At 44.4% G+C, this 23751-nt stretch overlaps 1 protein-coding gene and 2 long non-coding RNA genes across 8 annotated transcripts; 2 read left to right on the forward strand and 1 right to left on the reverse strand.

Annotated features, from left to right (window-relative positions):
- Window positions 1-3410: 3410 nt before the first annotated feature.
- LOC136354098 (uncharacterized) lies at window positions 3411-4546 on the forward strand. The gene is made up of 2 exons (XR_010737847.1): window positions 3411-3541; window positions 4126-4546. It is a non-coding gene; the product is annotated as an uncharacterized lncRNA (long non-coding RNA).
- Window positions 4547-9052: 4506 nt separating this feature from the next.
- On the forward strand, window positions 9053-11098 carry LOC4350910 (uncharacterized). The gene has a single exon (XM_015760845.3). The coding sequence runs from the start codon at window positions 9053-9055 to the stop codon at window positions 11096-11098; it is 2046 nt and encodes a 681-aa protein (XP_015616331.3).
- Window positions 11099-13091: 1993 nt separating this feature from the next.
- LOC136354255 (uncharacterized) lies at window positions 13092-17133 on the reverse strand. 6 transcript variants are annotated; one of them, XR_010737931.1, is made up of 5 exons: window positions 16441-17132; window positions 14292-16371; window positions 14116-14210; window positions 13900-14038; window positions 13092-13327 (listed from the first exon to the last, which is right to left on the reverse strand). It is a non-coding gene; the product is annotated as an uncharacterized lncRNA (long non-coding RNA). The 6 variants fall into 6 exon arrangements; XR_010737930.1 differs by having other exon boundaries at window positions 13874-14038; XR_010737933.1 differs by lacking the exon at window positions 13092-13327 and having other exon boundaries at window positions 13812-14038; window positions 14292-14870; window positions 14961-16371; window positions 16441-17133.
- Between the last annotated feature and the right edge of the window lie 6618 nt (window positions 17134-23751).

Here is a 23751-nt window from a genome sequence, read left to right on the forward strand (position 1 = left end):
GGCCCAAGCCCAGTCGTGCCTGGGCCGAGGTAATTAGTCAGGCCGGCACGGCCCGATCGACACGCCGGGCCGTGCCGTGCCAGCCCACGGGCGGCATACACAGCGCAAGCACGGCCCAATACGACTCGGGTCGTGCCGGGCCAGCTCGAAGGCACGATCCCCCATCGTGCTTTTCCACAGAAAAAGTCTATTTTTCATTCCTCAACTCTGTGGGCTATGTTCAAATGGTTGGAGAATAAGTCTATCCGTATTCCTATCTTCTTTGGGCCTTGCTTTATACAGTTATCTGAGTCTATTTTGCATCCCTATATTTTTTTTTTGTTCGATCTTGCCGTGCCGGGTTGGCCCACCGTGCTGAGGGTACAATCTAGGCACGATCCGGCTGTCGGACCGGACCGGCATGGGCACTACCCTAGTCGGGCCGTACCATACTTGGGTCGGGCCAAAATGGTGTGTCTTAGGCCGGGCCGCGGGCCTTAGTCCATATGGCCATCCATAGTGTTGAGCACCTCGTCGCGAACTGCTTCTGTAACGCACCGTTCTTGTGGTTTGCCTCTCCTGTCCGTCAGCACCATCACCTTCGGGGACAGCGACCTCACCACCGTCAGGAAGCTACCCAGCTATTAAGGAGAAGAAGTGTTTTGTCTTCGTGAAGAACTGAATCAATATAATAAGCGAGTCTTTTTTTCTTATTTATGTGGAAATCAATTGCTGTAGCATGCTTTCGTGGAGATTGATGTAACGCACATCGACATGATCAAACTGAACGTGTAGGTTGATCTGATGCTGTTTAGCTATATCCAAACGGTACCCTTTGCTGTTGATTATCTGTCGCTTAATTTGTTATAAGTTAGATAATGGTTTTTTTTAAAAAAAAACAGGAAAATATTATTAGAAACATAGAACATGAGTTATTTTACAATTGATAGGAGAGAAGTCACATTGCATACTTCTGGCATGACAATGGCCCTGTTTGAATCCAAGCGATAATTTTTAGCCCTCTCTCAAATAGCCCAAATAGCCCCAAAAGATCCAAAAGGGTGAGCTATTTGAGGACTATTTGGAAATAGCCCACCCAAAAAAACTATCCCACCCAAGGGGTGCTAATTGGAGCTATTTTGGGTGGGGCCCACAGCTTTTATCTCTCCCACAGTCGCACGGGATCAGAAAAAAGGTCGCGCATCCTCTCTCTCCGCACGACCGCGCGCGCAGGCGCGTAGCATTTTCGCCGCCACCTCCTTCACTCCTCGCCGCCGCCTCCTCCACTCCTCGCCGGCCCCCACCAGCGCCACCGCCTCCCCCCACCAGCGCCGCCGCCGCCCCACCTCCAGTGCCGCCTCCTCCCCCCACCAGCGCGCCTCCCCCCACCGGCTCCCCGCTGCTAGATTTGTTTTCTTCTCCATGGAACCGGCCACACCAAGACACATGCACAACAGATCCAGTGGAAAAAGAGAGTAAAGGGGGTAGTTATGATTGGGAAAGTGTACTAAAGGTTAAATAGCTCTTGCATCCAAACAGCTCAAGGGCTATTTCATTGGAGGGCTATTCCTTGAGCTAAAAAATAGCTCTCAAAATAACTCTCGGCTACTTCTCCAAACAGGGCCAATGTCTCCAAACAGGGCCAATGTCTAGTATATGATTTTTAATGTACACATGTAACGACGTGGAGGGCGGGTCTCACATATCGGTGACCACGTGCCTCTAACTTTATACTCCCTCCATTCCATAATATAAGGCACAACTACATTTTGGATGTTCCATAATATAAGGCATGCATGCATACAATTAATTAATACTTCTTCTTCATTAAATTATTACTTTTTAAAATCCTCCACTCTCAAGATCTCTAATTCTATTGGATGCATGTATTACATTTATTAGGGTGATTCAAACTAAGAGATGATAATAATTGTTTATTGGTCTTTAGGTTAAGGGTGGTTCTGCCTTATATTTTAAAATGGATGGAGTATTAGAATAGTACTGAAGCCATTATTATAACATGAGGGGGCCAGAACAACGGGCTAAGTAATAGAAAAAAAATAGTTTAAGTACAAAAAGGTTTGGCTTCAAACCCCTATTGATAATAAAGTACTCTATTTGTAATATTACGATGTGTCCCATTCTGTACTATTTTTTTATATTTTAGGACACGGTAGTATATTATATGTTTTGACTATTGTTATCAATTGAATAATTTTTAGGTTTATCATGTTACCCCTAGCAAAAGAATACATAAGAAAATTAAAAAAATAACATAACATTTGTTGATCAAATTTAACTTACGGTTACTAACTATATCGTAAATATTGTTGATTTTATTTGATCGGCTTAAAACTAACAAATTAAGGCCTACATAAGTTGGTAAACAAAGAAATTACAATTTGGCTAGCAAAACTGTCGTTCTAGCAAAATTTCTACCTCGTAACCATTATTATAGGATCGAGTGACCTGCAGACCGGCCGAGTTTTGGTCAACCGACCCTAGTAGGTCAAATAGACCATCAAACGTATATTCGATTATTTGATTTCCGCTGATGTAATCTACCATTCACCCTTCTCTGGTAGGCTTTGTTACCTGTGTTCGATCTTATAATTATTTCACAAAATTAGAGTGAACCTGTCTACTGTCGGAGTTTGGAGCAGTCGAAACCTTCACAATTTGGTGTGTTTACATACTGTTACACATGCACCCTGAGCAAACACCAGGCTAAAATGGCGTAGACTCCAAATACCAAAGCATGGCTGTCATACTCATACGTGATTTACTAGTACAGGATGGGACCTAATGTACTAATGCCTGAGATAATCATGTCGATGCCTGAGATAATAATCATGTGGTTAATTAATTAGCTGGTACTTAAAAAAATAATTTTGTTGGAGGAGACCAGGCCTCTGCTCGCCACCCCTGTGGCTCCGGCATTGCATCAGAGCATCTCAATCGTCCGTCAACAATAAAGCCCCGGCCATTGTACAACGCAAGAGATAGTATTTTTCAGCGAGCTCTTTCCCTCCAATAAGTCTATTTCAATTTGATTATAAGTACCGATACATGTGTGTCAAGATTTATTAACATCTATGTAAATATGGGTAATACTCGAAAGTCCTATAATATGAAACGGAGGAAGTATATTCTTACAATGTAAATAATTTCTAAGTATTTATGCTTATCCTGCTGACCATATATATATATATAGAAAACATTATATACTATGACATATTGCTATCTAAGCCTTATTGATTACAATTTTATCTGTAATCTTTTTCGTTTAATGCAGACCATATCTCCAATAATGAATTCGCAGCGATGTCCATTATGAGCTGTAATCTTTTTCGTTTAATACAGATCGCATTATTCCACATATGAGTAGCAGCAATGTCCATTTATAAAAGATCAACGCTTCGGCCAACGACATTAGCCTAGAGAGTACACCCAATCATTTTAGCTTGCAATCGCTCTCAGAATTTCCACATTAAACTAGCTAGGATGAAGTTACAATTCGGTGTTCTATTGTTGTCCCTTGCCCTTGTGGTGCAGTGCTCAGGTATGTATTTTTTTTTCCATTTCCTACTCCAAAACGGAAATATTAGGGAATGACCTAATATGTATATTAAGGAATGACCTAATATCAAATAATTAGAAAGGATGAGGCTTCGAATCTAGGTCGTCTAGCCCACCACCTTATGGAGCTAGCCGGAAGACCCCTGAGCATTTCTCCCATTTCCTGTTCCGTTGAACCGAATGAAGTTTGAAGGATTTTTTATGGATTCTAAATTTTAGATTTTTTTTTGTATGTATTGTTTAGAACGAAAGATATGATTACAGCAAGTCATATCAAAAAGCATTTGCATTCATCCATAGTTCCATCCCTTAAAAAGGAACATGAAGTTTCACAGAGGACCCTATTAATTGTTTTTCAAACAACCAAGTGTTAGAAGTAGGCTTCTTTCTGGGTGTGTTTAGTTCACGCTAAAATTAGAAATTTGGTTGAAATTGGAATGATGTGATGGTAAAGTTAGAAGTTTGTGTGTGTAGAAAAGTTTTGATGTGATGGAAAAGTTGGAAGTTTGAAGAAAAAGTTTGAAACTAAACAAGTGCTCTGTTAAATTTTTTTATTTTCTGTTGTAGATATGGCGAGGAAGGTGATAATGGCAGATGAAGAACCCTCATCGACGAACCCCCAAGATTCGTCGTGCGGATCTATCGTCAATCCAGGGCCGTGTTTTCCATCGTCGTGCAAAACTTACTGTAAAATCCAGGTTCCCCCAAACGCTGATGGCAACTGTACGCCTGACGGATGCAAGTGCACCTACTGCTTGCCGCCTTCACCTCCAACAAAACAAGGACGATAGATGAATTCAGTCCAAAAAGGAATAATTCTTGTGTGGCTCGTTTGGTTTGTATGATTAATTCAAGGGAATTTGGTAGGACAAAAAGGCCTCCAAATCTAGTATAACTAGGATTCAACCCCGGGCATGTTGTGGGGCTGGTAGGGTTTACTAGCTATTTTAATATCCACAAATATATCAAAGGGATCGAATTTTCGGAATATTTCAGAACTTCACATTTTTAAGATTTGGATAAATTTCATATAAAAAATTGAAGATTAAAAATTTAGGTGAAATAGTTTCATGTTGGGAGGTTCAAAATTTTTTAATTTCCCAAAAATTTCAAACCAAATAATAAACGCTGGACACAAGAAGGGCTCGTGCTCGTAGTCGTGGGAGGCAAGGATCCACCACGGCTCCTCCGCCTCCTGCAGCTAGACCATCTCTCTCGCTAGAAGTAGGGTAGTTAGGAGCTTAGGGCAGTTAGGGGCTTAGGGCTACAGTCTGCTCTATTCAAAGATTATTTTTTGCAAAATCACAAAAGCCACCTCATGGGATATGATGCATGAGTAGTTTAGTACCATCTTACCTATTTTAGGAGAGGGAGACCTCCTTATAAGAGAGGATGTGCTCTACTAGCCACTTGAGGCATGTAAGGTGGAGAGAAGAGGGGGAACACGCGCTTGCTTGCCTCGCTTGGCATGGCGGCGCGCGTTCTGCCAAAAAATTGGTTTCTCACTCTTGCGCACATGCCAGCCTCTTTTTGCTGCGGGAAATTCAAATTTGATAATTCGGTGCGTGAAACGGCGTGGAGTCCCAAAATTGGTTCCTCACTCGTGAAACGGCGTGGAGTCCGGATAAGTTACGCGCGACTTATCCGGTTCGAATAATCTGGTGCATGAAACGGCGTGGAGTCCGAATAAGTTACGCGTGACTTATCCGGTTCGGTTATGCGGAGCGAAGTTTTGTTTTGCTGCGAGAAATTCAGATTTGTTTGTTTTGGAAATACTCGGAATAATCCGGTGCGTGAAATGGCGTAGAGTCTGGATAAGTTGCGCACGACTTATCCAGTTCGGTTAGATCGTGCAGGCGTCCTGATCAAGCGTCATAACATCTCTATATAAGTTAAGCCGCCGCCTACACGCAACACACGCGAAATCAATCTAGGGTTTGCCTCCTCCTCTGCACCGCGCTGTCGCTCGTAGTCTACTCTATCCCATTCGCCGGTGTGCAGCGGCGATCGGAAGAAAAGGTCTCCGGAACCTTCGCTTTCGACGTCCTGCACCAGGAGAAAACGGTAATAAGGTTTTTGGGAAGCGCTTTACACCACTGCTCCCTGTTCGACCACAACGACTCGTCTTCCTTTTCGCTCGTGTGCTGCGCGCTACCGTCAAAGCCCGGAACCACGAGTACTTCCTGCTGGGCAACCGTTCTTCCAGTACCCTCGGTACGTGTTTAGCATATTACGCATATTCGATAAGTTTACATATGTAGATCTTATGATGCGTTTATGCTAGTTTAAATATGCAATGTTATGATTTATTTATGGAATAAATTAAATCATTATATGTTCATAAATTAAACATAAATATCTATTGAAATTAAAAATTAAAACATAATGGAAAAAAAATTGTAAATTGTAACGTTGAGCTCTAGAGTTAGAGTTAGGAAGATTCCGATAACGCCCTGGCTCTTCACACGAGGATTTTCACCGGTGGACAAACCAGCCATCGCTGTCATCTTCATGCTCGTGTCAACGCGCCTGCTGAACTTATTCTAATAGACCTAGTTTGATTCAAAGTTTAAATTTTGGTTAAAATTGGAGATGATGTGACTGGAAAGTTATGTGTATGACAGGTTAATGTGATGAAAAAGGATCGAAGTTTGGATCCAAATTTTAGATCTAAACACAGCCCAACTTAATTCAGACCAACTTTTTTCAGCCGCCGCGGCGGCATGGCCATCTCGATCCGGCAATGTGTCCGTGTACACGAAGTGCAGCAAATCTCATCCTTAGTTCTGCTGCTGCAAACCTTTTTTTTTTTGCCGAAGAAAATTCTGCTGCTGCTAACAATTAATCAGCCATTTGATTATGGTATAGCACATTATTAAGTAGATAGATAAAGTATGAACCAAATTAAGTTTTAGTGTTTAGAACTTAAACCAAGAGAGAATCTATGCTATATATGCCACTGAGTTTGTCCCAGTTTAATGATTTTCAATTCCATTGACATTGTCTTTTCTATAATATACCGGTAAATTTATTAATTATTTTACAATATAGCATTTGGCTAAACCTTGTTTCCAAAAATACCTAAAATACCCTTGTAAACATACAAAGTTAACAATTGATTTTTCCTATCATGTGTTTCAAAACAATCATGATTTCATTAGCCTTTTTACACAATGTAAAATTTTGTGTACATGTTTCGAGACTTTTGCATTTCTATTTTTCTTATAAAATATAATTTATCTGTTATATGTTACATGGAATAATTTTGTGTTGATGTTTTTAACGTAATTCATCTTTTATATGCTACACAAAATATTTTTGTGCCATTATTTTTTTTCCATAAGCAATTTCTAGATATATCATATACCACACAAAAATATGTTTTTTTAAAAAATAAATATACCAAAAGATTTGAAACTTATATACAAACTTTCATGTTGTGCGACGATGCTACATAAAAAAAATCATATCTTTAAAAGTTTCTATCAGAATAAATCAATTGTTAACCATGTATGGAGTATCTTAAAAAAATCCAGATCAATAACATATTATAGAAAAATTGATAATTTTGTTTGTATATTATAGAAATGGACAATGTTAATGGTAATTTGTTAAACTGAAAAAACTAAGTGGTATAGAATGGTAAATCGTTGAACAGAAATAAATAAACTAAGTAATATAGACTAATGGATTCTCTCTTAAATCTTTGCAAAGTACTAGAGCATATTTCTGTCGTCAAGCAAAGCTAGACTTGATTGAAGTTAGGAATCTGGCATCTCCTGCACTGAGAGCTAGGAAGCAAAGCAAAGCACTAAGCATATGAGCAGGCTTCAGCGTGTCCAGGCAAAAAAAGGGAGCACGTACGGCTATTTACGTACGCATGGGCGATCATCTATAAATTAACAACGGCCGAGATATAGACTATAGTATTCAAACTGCATGCATCGATAGACATATATTCATTTCAATCCTTTCTTGTGCTCTAGGCGTGTCATCGACATGAGGCCGCTGAGAGATTATCAAGATGGCTCTGCTCAATACAGGTAATTCAAACAACGTATTTGACCAAACTGTAGGTACTAACACTACACGTACGTCTTTCCCTAATATGCATTATTCAAACAATTATTCGATGAAACAAGTGTTATTTACAATAGCAGCTAGCCGCCCAAATCTATTTATATATACTAACGAAATGTCTGTGCATTACAACAGATTTTCATAAAATATATGAAAATATCGAACAAGATGGGTAAATATTTCTCAAGAAAACATATATATTTTGTCGCTGAGCATAACACTTCACAAAGTAGATTTGTTGCAGCAAGTTTAGAAGCTCTTTGCCTTGCCAATGATTATAGTGGTTCAATCATATGTGTATACTTTGATTGCCTCAAGGTGGTGAAAAAAATGTCATTATAGTATTACTGCATTCCAAAAGAAACTGATGTTGAATCTAGGTAGTTGAATTTGGGAGGCATACAGGCTACAAAATCAGTCACTGACAACAAGAGCCCATAAGTCAATGATGGAAGTAGTATAGACATCATAACGGTCTCCACGTCGTAATCCATCTAGACCTACGCCGCGCTAATATTACCTACATTAACGATTTTCACGTTGTTATCCATCTGAGACTTACCCTATCTACTACTCCCTTCGTTTAAGCTTATAAGTAGTTTTGACTTTGGTCAAACTTAAACTATGTCAAGACTAAGAGAGTGTTTAAGATTAAAGCAGTGTCGGAGCCAATAATTTTGAGCCTGGGCAAACCTAATAAGAGAAAAACTATATATAGAAAATTGTACTATTTATCATATATGTAAGTTAAGTTAATTAGTGCCCAGCGATAATTTATCAATGAGATGATGGCTGTTTATCGTCAGTGAGTTAGACTATAGGGCTGCAACTCTTTGCTTTGGCCTCATGGTTACAAACGTAATGATTTTGTCCTTGCTTTGCTTGTTTGTTGGCAAAACATATAATTAACATCCACTAGAACCAGGAAGCAAGGTAATTAGGTTCAAATTAAGTAGTAAATGATGTTTATGCCATGGAGCAATGTGTTGTTGTGTGGTACGGAGCCCGGGCACCTCCCGGTACAAGCCGAGGCGCCCTACTCCACCACGGAAGTAAAGGATTAAGAAGATCGAAAAAATACGCAAAACAAGTGAACCATTAGGATACAATTAACTAACCAGTGGGTCCAATTATCAAGCAATAAAGTTATAGCTTTCTAATAAAATCTCGTACAGTATATATTAATGTTGCAGTTGTCTGAAATGTCTAAATAAAGTTGCAGTAAATTGATGATTACTACAAATGGTCAGTTAAACTAGATTATAAGAGAATGGAGGTACTAGATTATTTACTTAATGATAATTAAACTGCTAACTAGGTAGTAATATGTGGGTTTATGCATTGCATGCTCAGCAGCTCATTGGCTACTCGTGTTCAAGAAGCGTGGAACAAGTGGGAGATCCAGTGCCTAGTGATGGCGAGCTTCTCCCTGCAGGTGTTCCTCCTCCTGTCGGCACCATTTCGCAGGCGCCACGGCTCCAGGCTGCTGAATGGCTCGCTATGGGTGGCGTACCTGATGGCCGACTACGTGGCGACCTATGTCCTAGGCCGTCTGTCATTCCTGTTGGCCGCAGCCGGTGACACGCGGCATCAGTTGGCGCTGTTCTGGGCGCCGTTCCTGCTGCTCCACTTGGGTGGGCAGGAGACGATCACGGCCTTCTCCATGGAGGACAACACGCTGTGGATGCGGCGGCTGCTGGACCTGGCAGCCCAGGTGACGATGTCCGTGTACGTGGTGGGCAAGCAGTGGAAAGGGGATAGATTGCTGGTGGCTCCCATGGTGCTCGTGTTCGTGTTGGGAGCAGTCAAGTACGGCGAGAGAATATGGGCGCTCAGGTCAGCCGCCGCACGGGCACCCGGAAGTAGTTCCATTGCTAGCCTTGCTGCTCGCACCTACAGCAATATTGCTAGTTTCATTACTAGCCTTGCTGATGTGCTGCCGGAATCAGGGCGTGGTGTGATGGCCCATTATAGAAGCATGGTTAGTATTAGTTCACAAGACAAGGTAAGTATCGAGAGCATCCTGAAGGAGGCCTCCATGGAGTTCCAAGCAAGCTTGGACTTTTTCATGGACGTGAGCCCTTCAAATGTAAGCGGTTCCTACTCGAGGTACCATAGGATCAAGAATGCGTTGGTGGAGATCAAGTCTTCAAAGAATGGATACGGGATGGCATACAAGCTGGCTGAGATGCAGGTCTCTTTGATCTATGACTACCTGTACACCAAATTCGGCACAGTTCGATTCCAAACCTTCCCAATATCAAAATCAAAATCAAATCCAACCATGGCGGCGGCGCTCCAATGGCTTGTCTCTCTTGGCCTAACCTCTGTGGCTCTTGTGTTGTTCGCTAGGGCCATGGCCGGTAACACTACTAGTAGTAAGTTCAAATATAGTAGACCTGATGTTCTCATATCTTACATACTGCTCGTGGGCGCCATTGCAATGGAGATATCCTCCATCTTCATTGCACTCACCACATCATGCTGGGCAGGCATCGCTGTGGTCAAGCATCTTCATCTCCATGTAGGGGAGTGGTCAGGGAAGCTGGCACAATACAACATGGTTGATGCATGCGTCCAGGAGAGGGAGAGACGACGACAGACAGCAGCTAGTGGCGCCGTAGGGAAGCTAATCCGCTGGATCCTGGCACCATGCGACAGCGAGACACCACAACCACACGTCGTTGTCTCTCTTGAGGTAAAGAAGCTGCTTCTGAACAAAGTGCTTGAAATAGCGACCGATGTAGACAACAACCGCTGGGACTTCAGTAGGTTCCAAGGCCAGTGGGCTCTGTGGGTGGCCAACAGAGTCAACGGCGGAGACAGTGATCCTGCTGCTCTAGGCCCAGCTCACAGGGCACTTTCGGCTAGCAAGATCCAAGAGCTGGATTTCGTGTCCACCGTTGTTGCTTGGCACTTGGTTACGACCATATGCTTGCTGCCCGGCGATGGCCCTGGCGAGCTCACAAACCCTAGCAAGGACTTGTCCAGTTACATCATGTACCTTGTGGCTAAGCATGGGATGATGGTTGATAGCAATGGACACATCGTGATTGCTAGAAGCCGAATGGAGGTGCAGGCATCTTCGCAAATGCTTGATTTTCTCGATGAGCTTCACGAAGATGGCTTCATCCAGGAACTCCGTGATGGTGATAGGCAATATAACTCTCCGGATATGATCGTACGTCATCGGAGTAGACCTGCACTTACCACAGCTCGCAAGGTCTGTGTGGAGTTGCTCAATATCCCAGAAGCAAGAGATCGATGGGAGCTGATTGCTGCGGTGTGGACGGAGATTCTATGCTACATGGCACTTAATTGTGGAGCTACCTTCCATGTCAAGCATCTCACCACTGGTGGAGAGTTCCTCACACAAGCCAAGATGCTCCTCTTCGTTATACGATTGCCTTTTCTTATGAAGAGTCCTCTGGAAGGTATAATAATGCCTCCATTTATGTGAGTTGTTATACATATAGAAACACTACTAGGAAAAGCATTATCGCAAGCGGCCGAAAACGGTCTTCGCGGGCGGGGCGGCCGTCCGCCTGTAAGAAAACGACTGTGAAGATCGCCGATCTTCGCAGGCGGGGCGGCCGTCCGCCTACGAAGATAATTTTCGCAGGTGGACGTTGGCTAGTCCGGTCCGCCTGCGAAAATATGAAGCTGCCACCTGCAAAAAAAAAAATCCGCCTGTGAAGATAGGTAGAAATTTTTGAAATTTAATAATAATTTGCCCGTAAATTTAATAATAATTTACCCGTTAATAGAAATTCTTGCAGGTAGATTATTATGTACATATATTGGAAGATTATCAAACATTTGGTACTAAGAAATTTACATATATTGCATAACTCAAAAGTGTTACCAAAATATATATATTATAATATTTTTTTATATTGTGACTTCAAATATACCATCTAGTTACATTATGGCATAGCAGTGTTCCACTCCCAAAGATTCTTGAATTCGTCACTTGTCGCTAGAGCACCCTCCAGAGTTTAATGGCTAAATGAAACTGAAAACATACCACAAAGTTGAGTCAACGTTTAATGAAAAATGACCATAGCATATAACCATCAGATGCCACACGTACAAATGCCTATTTACTGAATTTTGAAAGAACAAATCAATGTTCCCCCTCCAGCTCCAATCCAACAGAAAGGAGAATGCAGCAGTCTGTACGTAGCGATAACGGTGGTGATGTTGCAGCGCGAGGCAAGGAGGTCCAATGTCCAGAATGTCAATTTGAGCTGAATAGGGACCTGCATTGTGTCTATGCATGCTGAACTGCAACATTGGTGAGAGAAATGAAGATGAACCAAGGTAGGTGCTGCATTTTTGGCACAGTGGAGATTTTCAAATTACCTGGAAGTTCAATACATGCGCAAAATTCTCTTAAGATTCAGGAAGCTTGCCTAGCAGCACAACTCAAGCGAGCTGGATGAGTTTTACGAAAAGCTAAAAAATCTAGATAACAATGTCAATTGCAAATGGAAGAGTGAAATGCCGTTGCACAACTCAATGGATTGCCTGGAATCCGAATTACAATTTACAAACCATGTGGGAGCAGGCACTAACCTGGGGCCTTCTGCACTGGCAAATCCAACGTCATTGCCCCTCCACAACCGCTGAACTCCTAGTTGTGACCTCCGTGCCGTCGTTCCATCGAGCAAGCATTTTATCGATCACCTTCAGTGCCTGCATAACGCGGCGGCGATGCGGCTGGCGGCGGTGGAGCGGCCGATGGTGTAGCTGGATCGATTTTGGCGCGGTGGAGCGGCCGGCGCGAGCTCGAAGGTTGGCGGCGCGCGGAGGACGACGGTCGGCAGCGGCGGAGGACGACGGTCGGAGGGCGATGGTCGCAGGCGGGCGAGGCCGGATGACGGCGGAGGCGTGTGGCGGCGAAAAAATTTGGCGGCCTGACGGCGCCAAAATTTCTAGGGTTCCCGCCTGGACTTAGAAATTTTGGCGCCGTGGGTGGGCCCTTATATAGGGAAACGATCTTCGCAGGCGGGCGATCCGCCTGCAAAGATGATCTTCGTAGGCGGGCCGTCCGCCTGCGAAGATCGTTTTTATTATCTTCGTAGGCGGACGGTCTGCCTGCGAAGATTGTTACAGAGGTGAATATATTTATTTCAAAATATTTTTTAATTTATTTTTGTAATTTGAAAATGTCTACAGTAGTTGTAATAAAAATGATAATTGTACATACAAATATACAAACCTTAATATTATTACTTTTCAAATGTAAATCTTACTTAAATGTTTGAAACATTAATATGACTACTTTAAATTTTTTAAAAAATTTTCAAACAATGGTAAGTGCACATAAAAAATTGCTACTAAATTTTGAAACCTCTTTTAAAAAAACTATTAAAATATAAAAAACTGTAAATTTTACCCTACAAATGGTAATTGCACATAAAAATTAGTACAAACTAATATGCAAAATATTGAGTACAATTGTTCATCAATTTGCAATATGAGCACACATATCCCCTTACATATCACCATTACATAACTAATAATTTCGTAGATGCTTACATGCCACTCAACAATCATTACCCTTTAACATTTTTGCCCACACTGTCCGTGCGCATGTAAGGCTTCACGGTCTTCTGAGTAGATGTCTCGATATGGAGACAAAAACCTCGGCCAATGATACATCCATTCCCGACTTTCCATATCTCTAAAAAAAATGAACATAAAATATTTGCACTATTAATACCAAATTTGCAGGGTTTATTGAAAAAAACATATCGCTATTCAAAACTAACTGAAGGTTAATTGTAAATTAATAAAAAAAGTTTATTTTATTTTTTTTACACAGACATGCCAAATTAATATATTAGGAAAAGCTAACAAAATCTTATCATCGACATATTACAAACTAATATAATTATTTTTTGATTGCACCAAATAAATAGACATTGAAAATTTTATTCTCTCTCATATATATATATATGACAAGAAGGGCTGGGCATTCGGTTTAAACCGAGGATTCGGTTCGGTTCGGCTCGGTTACATGGAGTTCGGTTTTCGAAAGAACAAGAACCAATTGGTTTTCGTAAATACTGGAAACCGCTAAATTCGGGTTCGGTTTTTTTGGTTCGGTTTTCGGTTTTTACCAACAAAACCGATCTCTACACAGCTCAGTAAAAAACACATCCAGAAGACCAGAACAATATTTTACCATAGTACATAGAAACAAACAAAGTAAAAACATAGTACATACTACATAGTCCTGATGCTGCAATTTACCATACAAACGAACATTCACCACACATCCATAGCCATAAACATTCACAAAAATGGTGCCGGCTGCATGCTGCTTAGGGCTCCTTGCTTCACCCAATAGTGCTGGCTGCCATGCCATGTGTGCTGCTTGCTTTGCTGCTGCCTGGAGTGGAGAAGAAGAAATACTCAGCTGCTAGTATATATACTCAATCATTTGGTTAGGAGGAGAATTATATATACCTTGCATACTGCTGCTTCTTTCAACTAAGAAATAAACTAACAATTTTAGGCCTTGGTAGCATTAGTGTCCTCTGTAATGTCTTGGCCAACAAGTTCTATGCATAAGAAGAAACACAGTTAATATAAATAATAAACTAACATAAGAAGTAAACTAATTGCATCTTAAAATGTTTCACCTTCTTCAAGCTTGGACAAATCTTTGGCATTTTCTTCAACACTAATAGAGTTGCAACCACGAAGCCAGTCATTTGCACAAATTAGGCGCTCAACCATTGTTGGTGTTAGTGAGCTCCTAAAGTCATCTAGTGTTCTTCCACCTGCACTAAAGGCTGACTCAGAAGCGACGGATGAGATGGGGATTGCTAGGAGATCACGGGCCATACGAGATAGCAATGGAAGCCTAGTTGAGTTGTCCTTCCAATACTTAAGGATGTCAAATCCTTTTGTATCCTCCTCATTGTCTTCTGAAAAGTACTTGTCTAGTTCAGATTTGGCAATGCTCCTTGAAGCTCCATTGTTGCTCATTTGTTGTGCAACTATAGACCTCATGAGCCTCTTGCTTGTTGATAGTGATCCCTGAATATCATTAGGTGCTGCTACCGGCTCATTAGGAGTATATATTTCTTTGTATTCATGAAATAGGGAATGAAAGGAATTGACCACTGTTGTCCACAATTGCTCTCCTATTTCATCACCAAACATGACCATAGTTGCCATCTTAATGTAACTATTAAGTTTATACCTTGGATCCAATGCTACACAGAAGAAAACAATTAAATTCAGATTTTGAACCCCCGGCCCTATCTCTCCCCAATATTTTTGGTACTTCAGTAGCATTCTCTTACCCATCTCTGCACACAACAAATCCTCACTGTTGCACCACTGTCTCAGCAAAACAACTACACCAGCAATTTCATGGAAGAATGTGTGAGATGTTGGACGACTTGTTGCTGAAACACGAAGAGTCAGTTCATAGAAATGTTCAAGAAATTCAGCCATCTTCCTAGCTTTATCCCAATCTGATTTTTCAGGAACTCCTGGCCCATCATGACCTTCTAAATCTAGCTTGTAATATGGGTCTTCATCACTGTACCTTTCAAATGCCTTCTCATATTGCTGGGCAATATTAAGCATATGGTAGGTTGAGTTCCACATAGTGCAAACATCTAGTGTCAAAAATGCTTTGGTTTGTACTTTTGCCAACTCAGCACATTTCTTAAATTTTGCCAACCTAGCTGGTCCGGCCTTGACAAACTTAATAGCAGCACGAACACGGCAAATGGATTTATTGATTTCTTTTAAACCATCAGCCACTATCAAGTTGATAATATGTGCAACACATCTCATATGAAGGAACTCCCCTTCAGCAATGCATCCTTTTGATTCATTCAATACCCTCTTCATGTATTTAATTGCATTATTGTTAGCACTAGCATTGTCAACCGTTATTGACAAAACTATATCAATTCTCCACTCAGATAAGCAATTGTCTAAAGATTTCCCAATATCCTCCCCTCTATGCCCCTTTACTAGGAAGAAGCCTATGATTTTTTTATGGAGCTTCCAATCATTGTCAATAAAATGTGCAGTGACACACATGTAGTTTTGGTTGGTGTTAGCAGTCCATGTGTCTGTTGTGAGGCTAACCCTCTCACAATTTTCCTTCAAAAATTTCTTAAGCTTCAATCTTTGCACATCATACACTTTGACACATGCTCTAGTGGTAGTTCTTCTAGATGGCAAAGTAAACCGTGGACATGCTTTAGCCAAAAACTTCCTAAGACCTGGACGTTCACTTAAGACAAAAGGTTGTTCATCTTCAATTATCATTTCAGCAAAACTATTCCTCAAGTCTTCAATATCAAATTTCCATGTGGAACAAGTACCAACACTACTACCACCACTTCCAGGAGTAATTTGCAAAGTGCGTTGGTTATCAATTACTGGCTTGTTAGGATTCTTTTTGCAGATTTTCAAGTGATTTTTCAAAGATGATGTACCATTTGTCCTAGGGTCACAACGAAACAACTTTTGACAGTATTTACACTTAGCTCTCTCCTCTCCATTGGAAATTTTTACCTTGCTGAAGCTGCCCCATACATCAGATCTTGGAACAATAGCCTTTCTTTTCTTTTCCTCTTCCTCCGTGGCTGCATGTTCATTCTCCGTGGCTGCTTGCTCCTGCTCCTCTTCATCCTTGTGCTCCTCTAACCATGCAGCAACTTCCCTCTCCACTATCTCTTCAGTGTCCTCCATCTAAAAAAAATATTTACAAATTACAATCCAAAATTGAGCCAGCAGCAGGCAACAGCAGAGGCAGCTTACATTGGAGGACTCCTCGGTTGTTGCTGCCGTCGTATAGGCAACACCAGAGGCAGCGCATAGGATGGGGGACAGAGGGAGGACGACGCGGCGAGCCGGCGAGGATGGGGGACAGAGGGAGGACGGCGCAGTGAGGATAGGGGGGGTGTCGGCGGCGTCGCGCGAGATGGCGGGGTGTCGGCGGCGACGGCATGGGATGCGTGAGACTGTGAGAGAGAGGGCGGCGAGGGGAGAGGGCGCGGCGGCGGCGAGGGGATGCGTGAGAGAGGGCGGCGAGGGGAGAGGGCGCGGCGGCGGCGTGGGATGCGTGAGAGAGGGCGGCGATGCCGGCGAGGGGAGAGGGCGGAGGGGATGCGTGAGAGAGAGGGCGGCACGGCGGCGTGGGATGCGTGAGAGAGAGAGGGCGGCGACGCCGGCGAGGGGAGAGGACGGAGCCGCGGAGGGGATGCGTGAGAGAGAGGGCGGCGGCGGCGGCGTGGGATGCGTGAGAGAGATAGGGCGGTGACACCGGCGAGGGGAGAGGGCGGAGCCGCGGAGGGGATGCGTGAGAGAGAGGGCGGCGGCGGCGGCGTGGGATGCGTGAGAGAGATAGAGCGGTGACACCGGCGAGGGGAGAGCGCGGAGCCGCGGAGGGGATGCGTGAGAGAGAGGGCGGCGGCGGCGGCGTGGGATGCTTCACAGCTTCAGGGGAGATTGGGAGAAGGCAGCGGTAGGTTAGGGTTAGGGTTAGAGAGAGGCAAGGCCCATGGGCCGGCTGGGCGGCTGGCGGTAGGGTTGTGGCGCCCGGTTCGGTTTTTTTGGGCGAACGGTTTTCATACAACTAAAACCGAAGCCGATCCGAATTATGCGGTTTATGCTAATCTTTGAACCGAAACCGAACCGAATTACCGAAAAACCGAAAAATTCAGTTCGGTTCAATGCGGTTCGGATCGGTTTTTGGTTTTCGGTGTTTTTTTGCCCAGCCCTAGACAAGATCTAGATCTATATCTAGAACTAGGAGGTGGATGTGATAGCAAAATAAAAAAAATGAGAATTTATGTTACCACATTAAACCACTACAACAAGAGACATCAAGTATTACACATACATCTAACATCAACATATCAAAAGAAAGTAAATTAAAAAACATGGACCTTTTCCTTCACAATTTTGCATGCATAAATCCATCACAAATTGAGGTCTAAAAGTTCAAAACCTCCCCCCCATATTTAAGTCACTTTAGGAGAGAGAAACTTTGGGGAGAATGAACAGGGCTCCTCGAGGAGGAAGAAGACTATATAGGGGCATCTTTGCAAGCGGGCCATATAAGCGGCGGCTGCGAAAATCGATCTTCGCAGGCGCACGTCGCCTGCCGCCTGCGAAGATAGATCTTCGCAAGCGTCGCTTATATGGTCCGCCTGCAAAGATTGATCTTCGCAGGCGGACCGCCCCCTCCACCCTGGGTATCGTCTTCGCCGGTGGGATTTTGGCTTCGAAGACCATACCCGCTGTAACACCCTGAAAATTCGACCAACGAAATCAAAACTCTAAAAATGCGGACTTTCAAAAACTTTTTAAACCAATTGCATCATGCCGACTTTATTCGCCTGTTTCATTGGATTTTGATGTCGGAGTCTATTAATCGCGAATAATGAATAACTAGCTAGGAACAAACCATAAAATAAATCTAGTTGACTAAATAAATAATTAAAATATAAATTAAAATAAAGGTTAGGTGGGTTTGGAAATAAATATCGCAACCATATTAGCAATAATTAAATTTTAGTACGATGGAATAACCCTAATTAAAATAAATTATATAAACAGAATATGAGTGATATTAAATTAAGGAGGATTTTAGTTAGGATAACACAAATGTGGGATGTACTTCATTTATACAAGATTTAGAAATTATGAAATCAAATTTATTTTGAAAATAACCTAAAATCGGGAATATTAGGAAAGTGCACTATTGATTGCCCGCAAGGTGTTCGATGTGGTCCCTAGCATTTTCCCCTTCTCTCCTACCTCTCCCCTAGCCCAGCCCCCTCCTCTGCCCCGCGCGCCGCGCGCCCGGCCGCCCCGAGCCCCGTGCCGTCGCACCGCCGTCACCATCGCCGCTGCCGCGCCGCACCGACGTCGCGTCGCCTCGCGCCTCGCGCCCGCGCGCCGCTCGCCCGTTCTATCGCCGCGACGCGAGCCTGCCGCCTCGCGCCCCGCGCCGCTGCTGTGAGCCGTCGCCGCGCGCGTCCCATCGCCGCCTCGCGCCGCGCACCACTGCCGCGCCCGCACCCGCACCTCGCGCCGCGCGCCGCCGCTGCCCGCCCGTCGCGTCGCCGCTGTCGCGCAGTCACCGTCGCCGCTCGCCCGCTCGTCGCCACCCGTCGCGTCGCCACCCGTCGCGTCCCGCCCGAGCCCGTACCACCGCTGCTACCGCGCCGCGCCGCTGTCCCATCGCCGCGCCCCGTCGTCGCACGCGTCCCGTCGCCGCTGCGGCGCCGCGCGCCGTCTCGTCGCCTCGCGCCGCGTGCCCGCCGCCTCGCGCCCCGCGTGCTGCCGCGCCGCCATCGCATCCCCTCACCGCCCCCTCTTTCTCCCCCTCTCACACCCTATAAAACCCCCACCCCATCTCTTCTCCCCCACACCCATTCCCCTCCATCTCCTCCCTTTTCGCCGCGCCGCCGCCGTAGTGCCGCCGCGCCGCCGTTCCTGTGCCGCCGCGCCGCCGTTCCCGTGCCCCCGCGCCGCCGTTCTCGGGCCGCCGTGCGCCGTCGTCGTCGCCGCCGCCGTCGTCGCCGCCGCCGCCGTCGGTGAGCCGCTGTTCCCCCCCCCCCCCCCCCCCCTCTTTCTTTTGTCGCCGCGCCGCTCGGGTAGGAGGGAGAGCCGAGAGAGAGAGGGAGAACCGAGGGAGGGAAAAGAGAAGGAAGGACGAGAGAAACCGGGAGGGAGAGAGAAGGAGAAAAGAAAAAGAAAGAGAGGAAGAGAGAAAAAGAAGAGAAAGAAAAGAAAAGGAAAAGAGAGAAAAAGAGAAAAAGAAAAAGGAAAAATTTAGGGGGAAATTTAAAATATTTACAAATATTAGAATTTAATTGTAGGATTAATGAAAATATGGTTAGATAAACTCTTACTAATTAAATACCTAAAATACTAGCATTTAAATGTAGGATTAAGGAAAATATAATTGGATAAATTCATATATATTATAGATAACTTTTAGTACCCTCCATAAGAAATCAATTCGCGGTATTAATTTAGATGTAATTAATAATTAAACAAATGTATGAATTCTCATAAATTATTGTGGATTATTTCTGGGTAATCTCTATAAATAATCGATCAACGGTAGCGATTCGGATTTAATTACTAGGGTGTTAGCCGTGTATTATATTTAATCATAGACTAAATTAAGTCGTATAATATTATAAGATAATTTTAGGATTCCGTCCGACATTTAGCTCGCGATAAGAAATTTCTAACCTAATATATATGGATATAATGCTAGGGTAGATTAAATTAAAAACATACGACAACAAAATATTGTAACCGCAAAATAATTTAAACCAAAATTGGGGTTTGCCATAGTTCGCGGATAGTAAAATTAATAAAAAGGAATCGACTTTCGCGTTCGACTTCCATTTGGATTTACTTGGATTTTTATTTGAATTCTAACCGAATTCAGATCAATTTTCGCACGTAACTATAGAGATCGAGGGAGCCGCGGATCCAGGTGAAGGCCAAGACCCGCAAGACCTCGAGTAAGGCAAGTCATCACTATTCCTTGAACATGTTGATCCTAATTGCGAAATTGTTTTGTTTACAAATAAAATTGCATGCAATGATGAACATCCTATTTGTGATTATGCCATGCCTTGATTATTGTTAATCCTTAAATCTTTGTAACCATATTTACGTATGAGTCCCTAGTCAACTATGACAATTGCTTAGAAATGCTATTCTTGAATCATGCATACTCATATTTATCAAATGCTATATGCTTGGGGCAATTACCTTTGAGAAGGTAATTGAGATGCGGCATGTGGAGACATGAGCGCCACATTGCCATGATGTTGATGACATGATTTGTGAAAGAAAAATAAAGTAAAACAACTGTTTTCGACTGGGGCGGCTGGAGGACTTGGGTGGTGTCCGGAAAAGGCTAGTGCCGTCCCTGGTCAATTAAGGACCGAGCCATGAAGTTAAGCATGAAACGACCCCCGTACAACCGCATTTCTCGTATGGGTATAGACCTAGCGGAATAGATAGCTGAGCGGAGGCAGTATCCATGCATAGTGGTTTCTTGATGTGTAAGGTAGGGGCTCTACGGTGGGGCAGCCATTGGTAGAACCGCGAGGCAGGTGTCTACAGTGGTGTCGCCATCAGTAGGACTACCATGTGAGAATTTAAACATAATTATAACTTAATGCATGTGTGAGTCTTTCCTTCCCGGGTGTACCAGAACTCCTCTCACTGCTAGAAACCGTGTACGCCTAGAGTGTATGAGGATTTAAGTTCATGGAGCGGGTACTGCCAATGCGAGGTTATCGAAAAGCTTTGCCGTGACGCGTCTCATGTGTTGGGACGAGGCTCATGTGTTGGGCAGTCGCGGAGTGCGGGTAAAGTGTACATCCACTGCAGTGTGAGTAAACCAAATCTATTCGAATAGCCGTGCTCGCGGTGATTGAGCACCGGGACATGTGTTACACTTGGCTAGACTCTAAATTCTTAACTTGTGTGGGAGGGGATATTGCATGATGAATTTTATGCTGTTGGAGCCACTTCCTGAGAGGCGGGAAGGTGGACGTCCTCAGAAAACCATGACGAATCAATGGCGGGAAGCTATCCTTGGGATCACAATGGATGGTGGACAGAACCGTCGTTGTTTAAATACAAACTCTGGTACTAAAATTTGATCAGTCAATGCTAGGTCTTAGGCTTGTGAAAAGAATTACAAAACTTGCTTTGCGCAAAAGAACTATGGCCATCCTTTGAACTCCCCCTTTCATATGCATTGTTGCTGTGGTGGCTTGCTGAGTACGGTTGGTACTCATCCTTGCAAATATAAAATTTATCAGAAGCGGGAGATGAAGCCTCGGAGGATCCCTATGCCTACTATCAGGAGGGAGATGAAGACGATGGCGTCCAGTAGGTCTTAGTACGGTCGTTGCCTGTGGCAATGGCATGCCGCTGCCTGAATTCCGCTGCCTTATCTATTTCTGCTTTTGGATGTATTCCGGACCTCTCGGTCCGATGATTTAAGACTATGCCTGCGGGCCTATGATGTAATAATTCATATTAAACACTCGTGTATGTGCACTTGATATTCCAGCTATGAATTCGTGTGTACCAAACTACTTGATCCAGGGAAATGGTACCGTTTACACGATTGATTCCTGTTATAAAAACGGGGGTCTACAGAGCTGGTATCAGAGCCATACGACTGTAGGAAAAGACCAAAAGGCGCCCCACCCTTTTTCTAAGTTGGCCAAGGGAGAAATTCCCATCTAGTAATACTTTCAAAAATAAAAACGCTATGTTTACAAAACTCGGCACAATTTTCATCTTACTCTTAACTATTTTCTTTACAAAACAAGTTTTACTCTCAACTGACTTTGGGTTTTTCTTAAAATTAGATGGCAGATTCGGATTCACCCGCTACCTGGGAGTTGAGCTTACCCCAATCGGAGGGGTATGTCATTGTGCTGCACCAGATGTTGAGGCGTCTGCGATACCCTGGTTTTCCGTCATACCGAGTGAGGCAGTGTGGCCCAGTTTGGGAGGCTCGGGTCGAGATTCACCCCCGAGTCCCTTCCGAGTTGGACTACAGCTTTCAGACACGTCACCACCGAGACCTGCCAGAGACCGCGATGCAGGATGCCGCCCGGGAGGCCTTCCTCCGACTCAGCTCTATCCACCGAGCCGAGTTAGTGAGTACCGAGTTTGCTCACCACCCGTTCCGGGAGGAGGGCAACTCAGTTTGCACAGTTCAGAACACGCCCTGCTGCTACAACCCGATAGTGACTCGGTTGTCACGATGGGCTGAGGCAGTAGATGACTACTACGAGGAGGCTCTGTTGGAGATTGACGACCACCAGAGACGTATGGGAGAGTTAGAGACTGAGGTGACCGACCTCACAGCGCAGCAGCTTCAGTTGGAGGAGGAGCACCAGGCTTGGGGCAGTGAGATAGACTCACTGAAGGCACAGCTCCAGGTCCACGGCGACCAGTACCAGCAGTTGTCTGACCAGTACAACGATCGCCGCGGGATGATGGATACTCTTGAGGAGCAGCTGAGAGAGAGTCAGGAGCACGTCAGCCAGTTGGAGGAGCAGCTTCGAGCAGCCAAGATCAGCACTACAGGGGCTTCTACTTCCACAGCAGCAGGCCGTGACCGCTACTTCTTCCTCACCCCGCCGTACCCACCAGCGTTCCACGCTCTCCTGGGAGAGGCTAGTATGCTAGCTACCGAGTCAGCACCCTACCTAGTGGACCCTACAGCAGCACAGCCACCTGTTCCGGAGTTGGTGCACACTCCACTGGTCCCTACACCTTCCCCGCAGCTGGGTTCCGGTTTGGAGACTCCGATCCAGATCGACTCGGAGACAGAGGAGACCGACACCGAGCCGGAGATCGAGCCAGACATCACTGATCCTTCAGAGGATGAGGCTCCTGTTCCCCGCATCACCTTCCTTGGAGGCCCTCGCACCCTCAGCACTGCTCGCAAGAGCACACGACCTCCGGGCAAGAGGCCCAAGCCAGATCCAGAGGCCACTACTTCTGAGCCGTGGGGACTCAGGTTTGCGCGTGCCAGCGACCACCCTCTACCTGCCCCAGGATCTTGCGGATGGCTGGAGGACTAGACTGACGGACTCCTTGCAGCTTCGCTCTCGTATCAGATGGTTTTTGGATAGTATGCGAGACACCCCCTCCCTTACCTAGATTGTCGAGTAGTTTGATGATTAGTTCGTTGTATCTTCTGGATGAACTTTATTTGGACTGCGTATGTATGCAGTCGATTGCATCATGATTCATGTATCATTTGTGAAACTCTGTGATGTTATTTATGGTATCCATTGTTGTTGTGTTATAAATGAGTTTATTCCACCATGCTTGCAAAACAAAGTTCATATCAACACAACTCCCTTAATAGGATAAAGCCATAGGAGCTAGTTAGAAAATTAGGATACTTACCCCATCACCCTACACAGATGGCAAGCCGTCGTCGGGCAACAACCAGCAACGACGAAACTCAGACACCTGACCTAACCACTCTGGCCGGAGTTATGGCCACCCAAACTCAACTTCTGCAAGCTATCGCGAACAACTAAGGCAACCGCG

This window comes from Oryza sativa, chromosome 11 (assembly GCF_034140825.1).
Source record: "Oryza sativa Japonica Group chromosome 11, ASM3414082v1".
In the NCBI taxonomy this organism is placed as follows: Eukaryota; Viridiplantae; Streptophyta; class Magnoliopsida; order Poales; family Poaceae; genus Oryza; species Oryza sativa.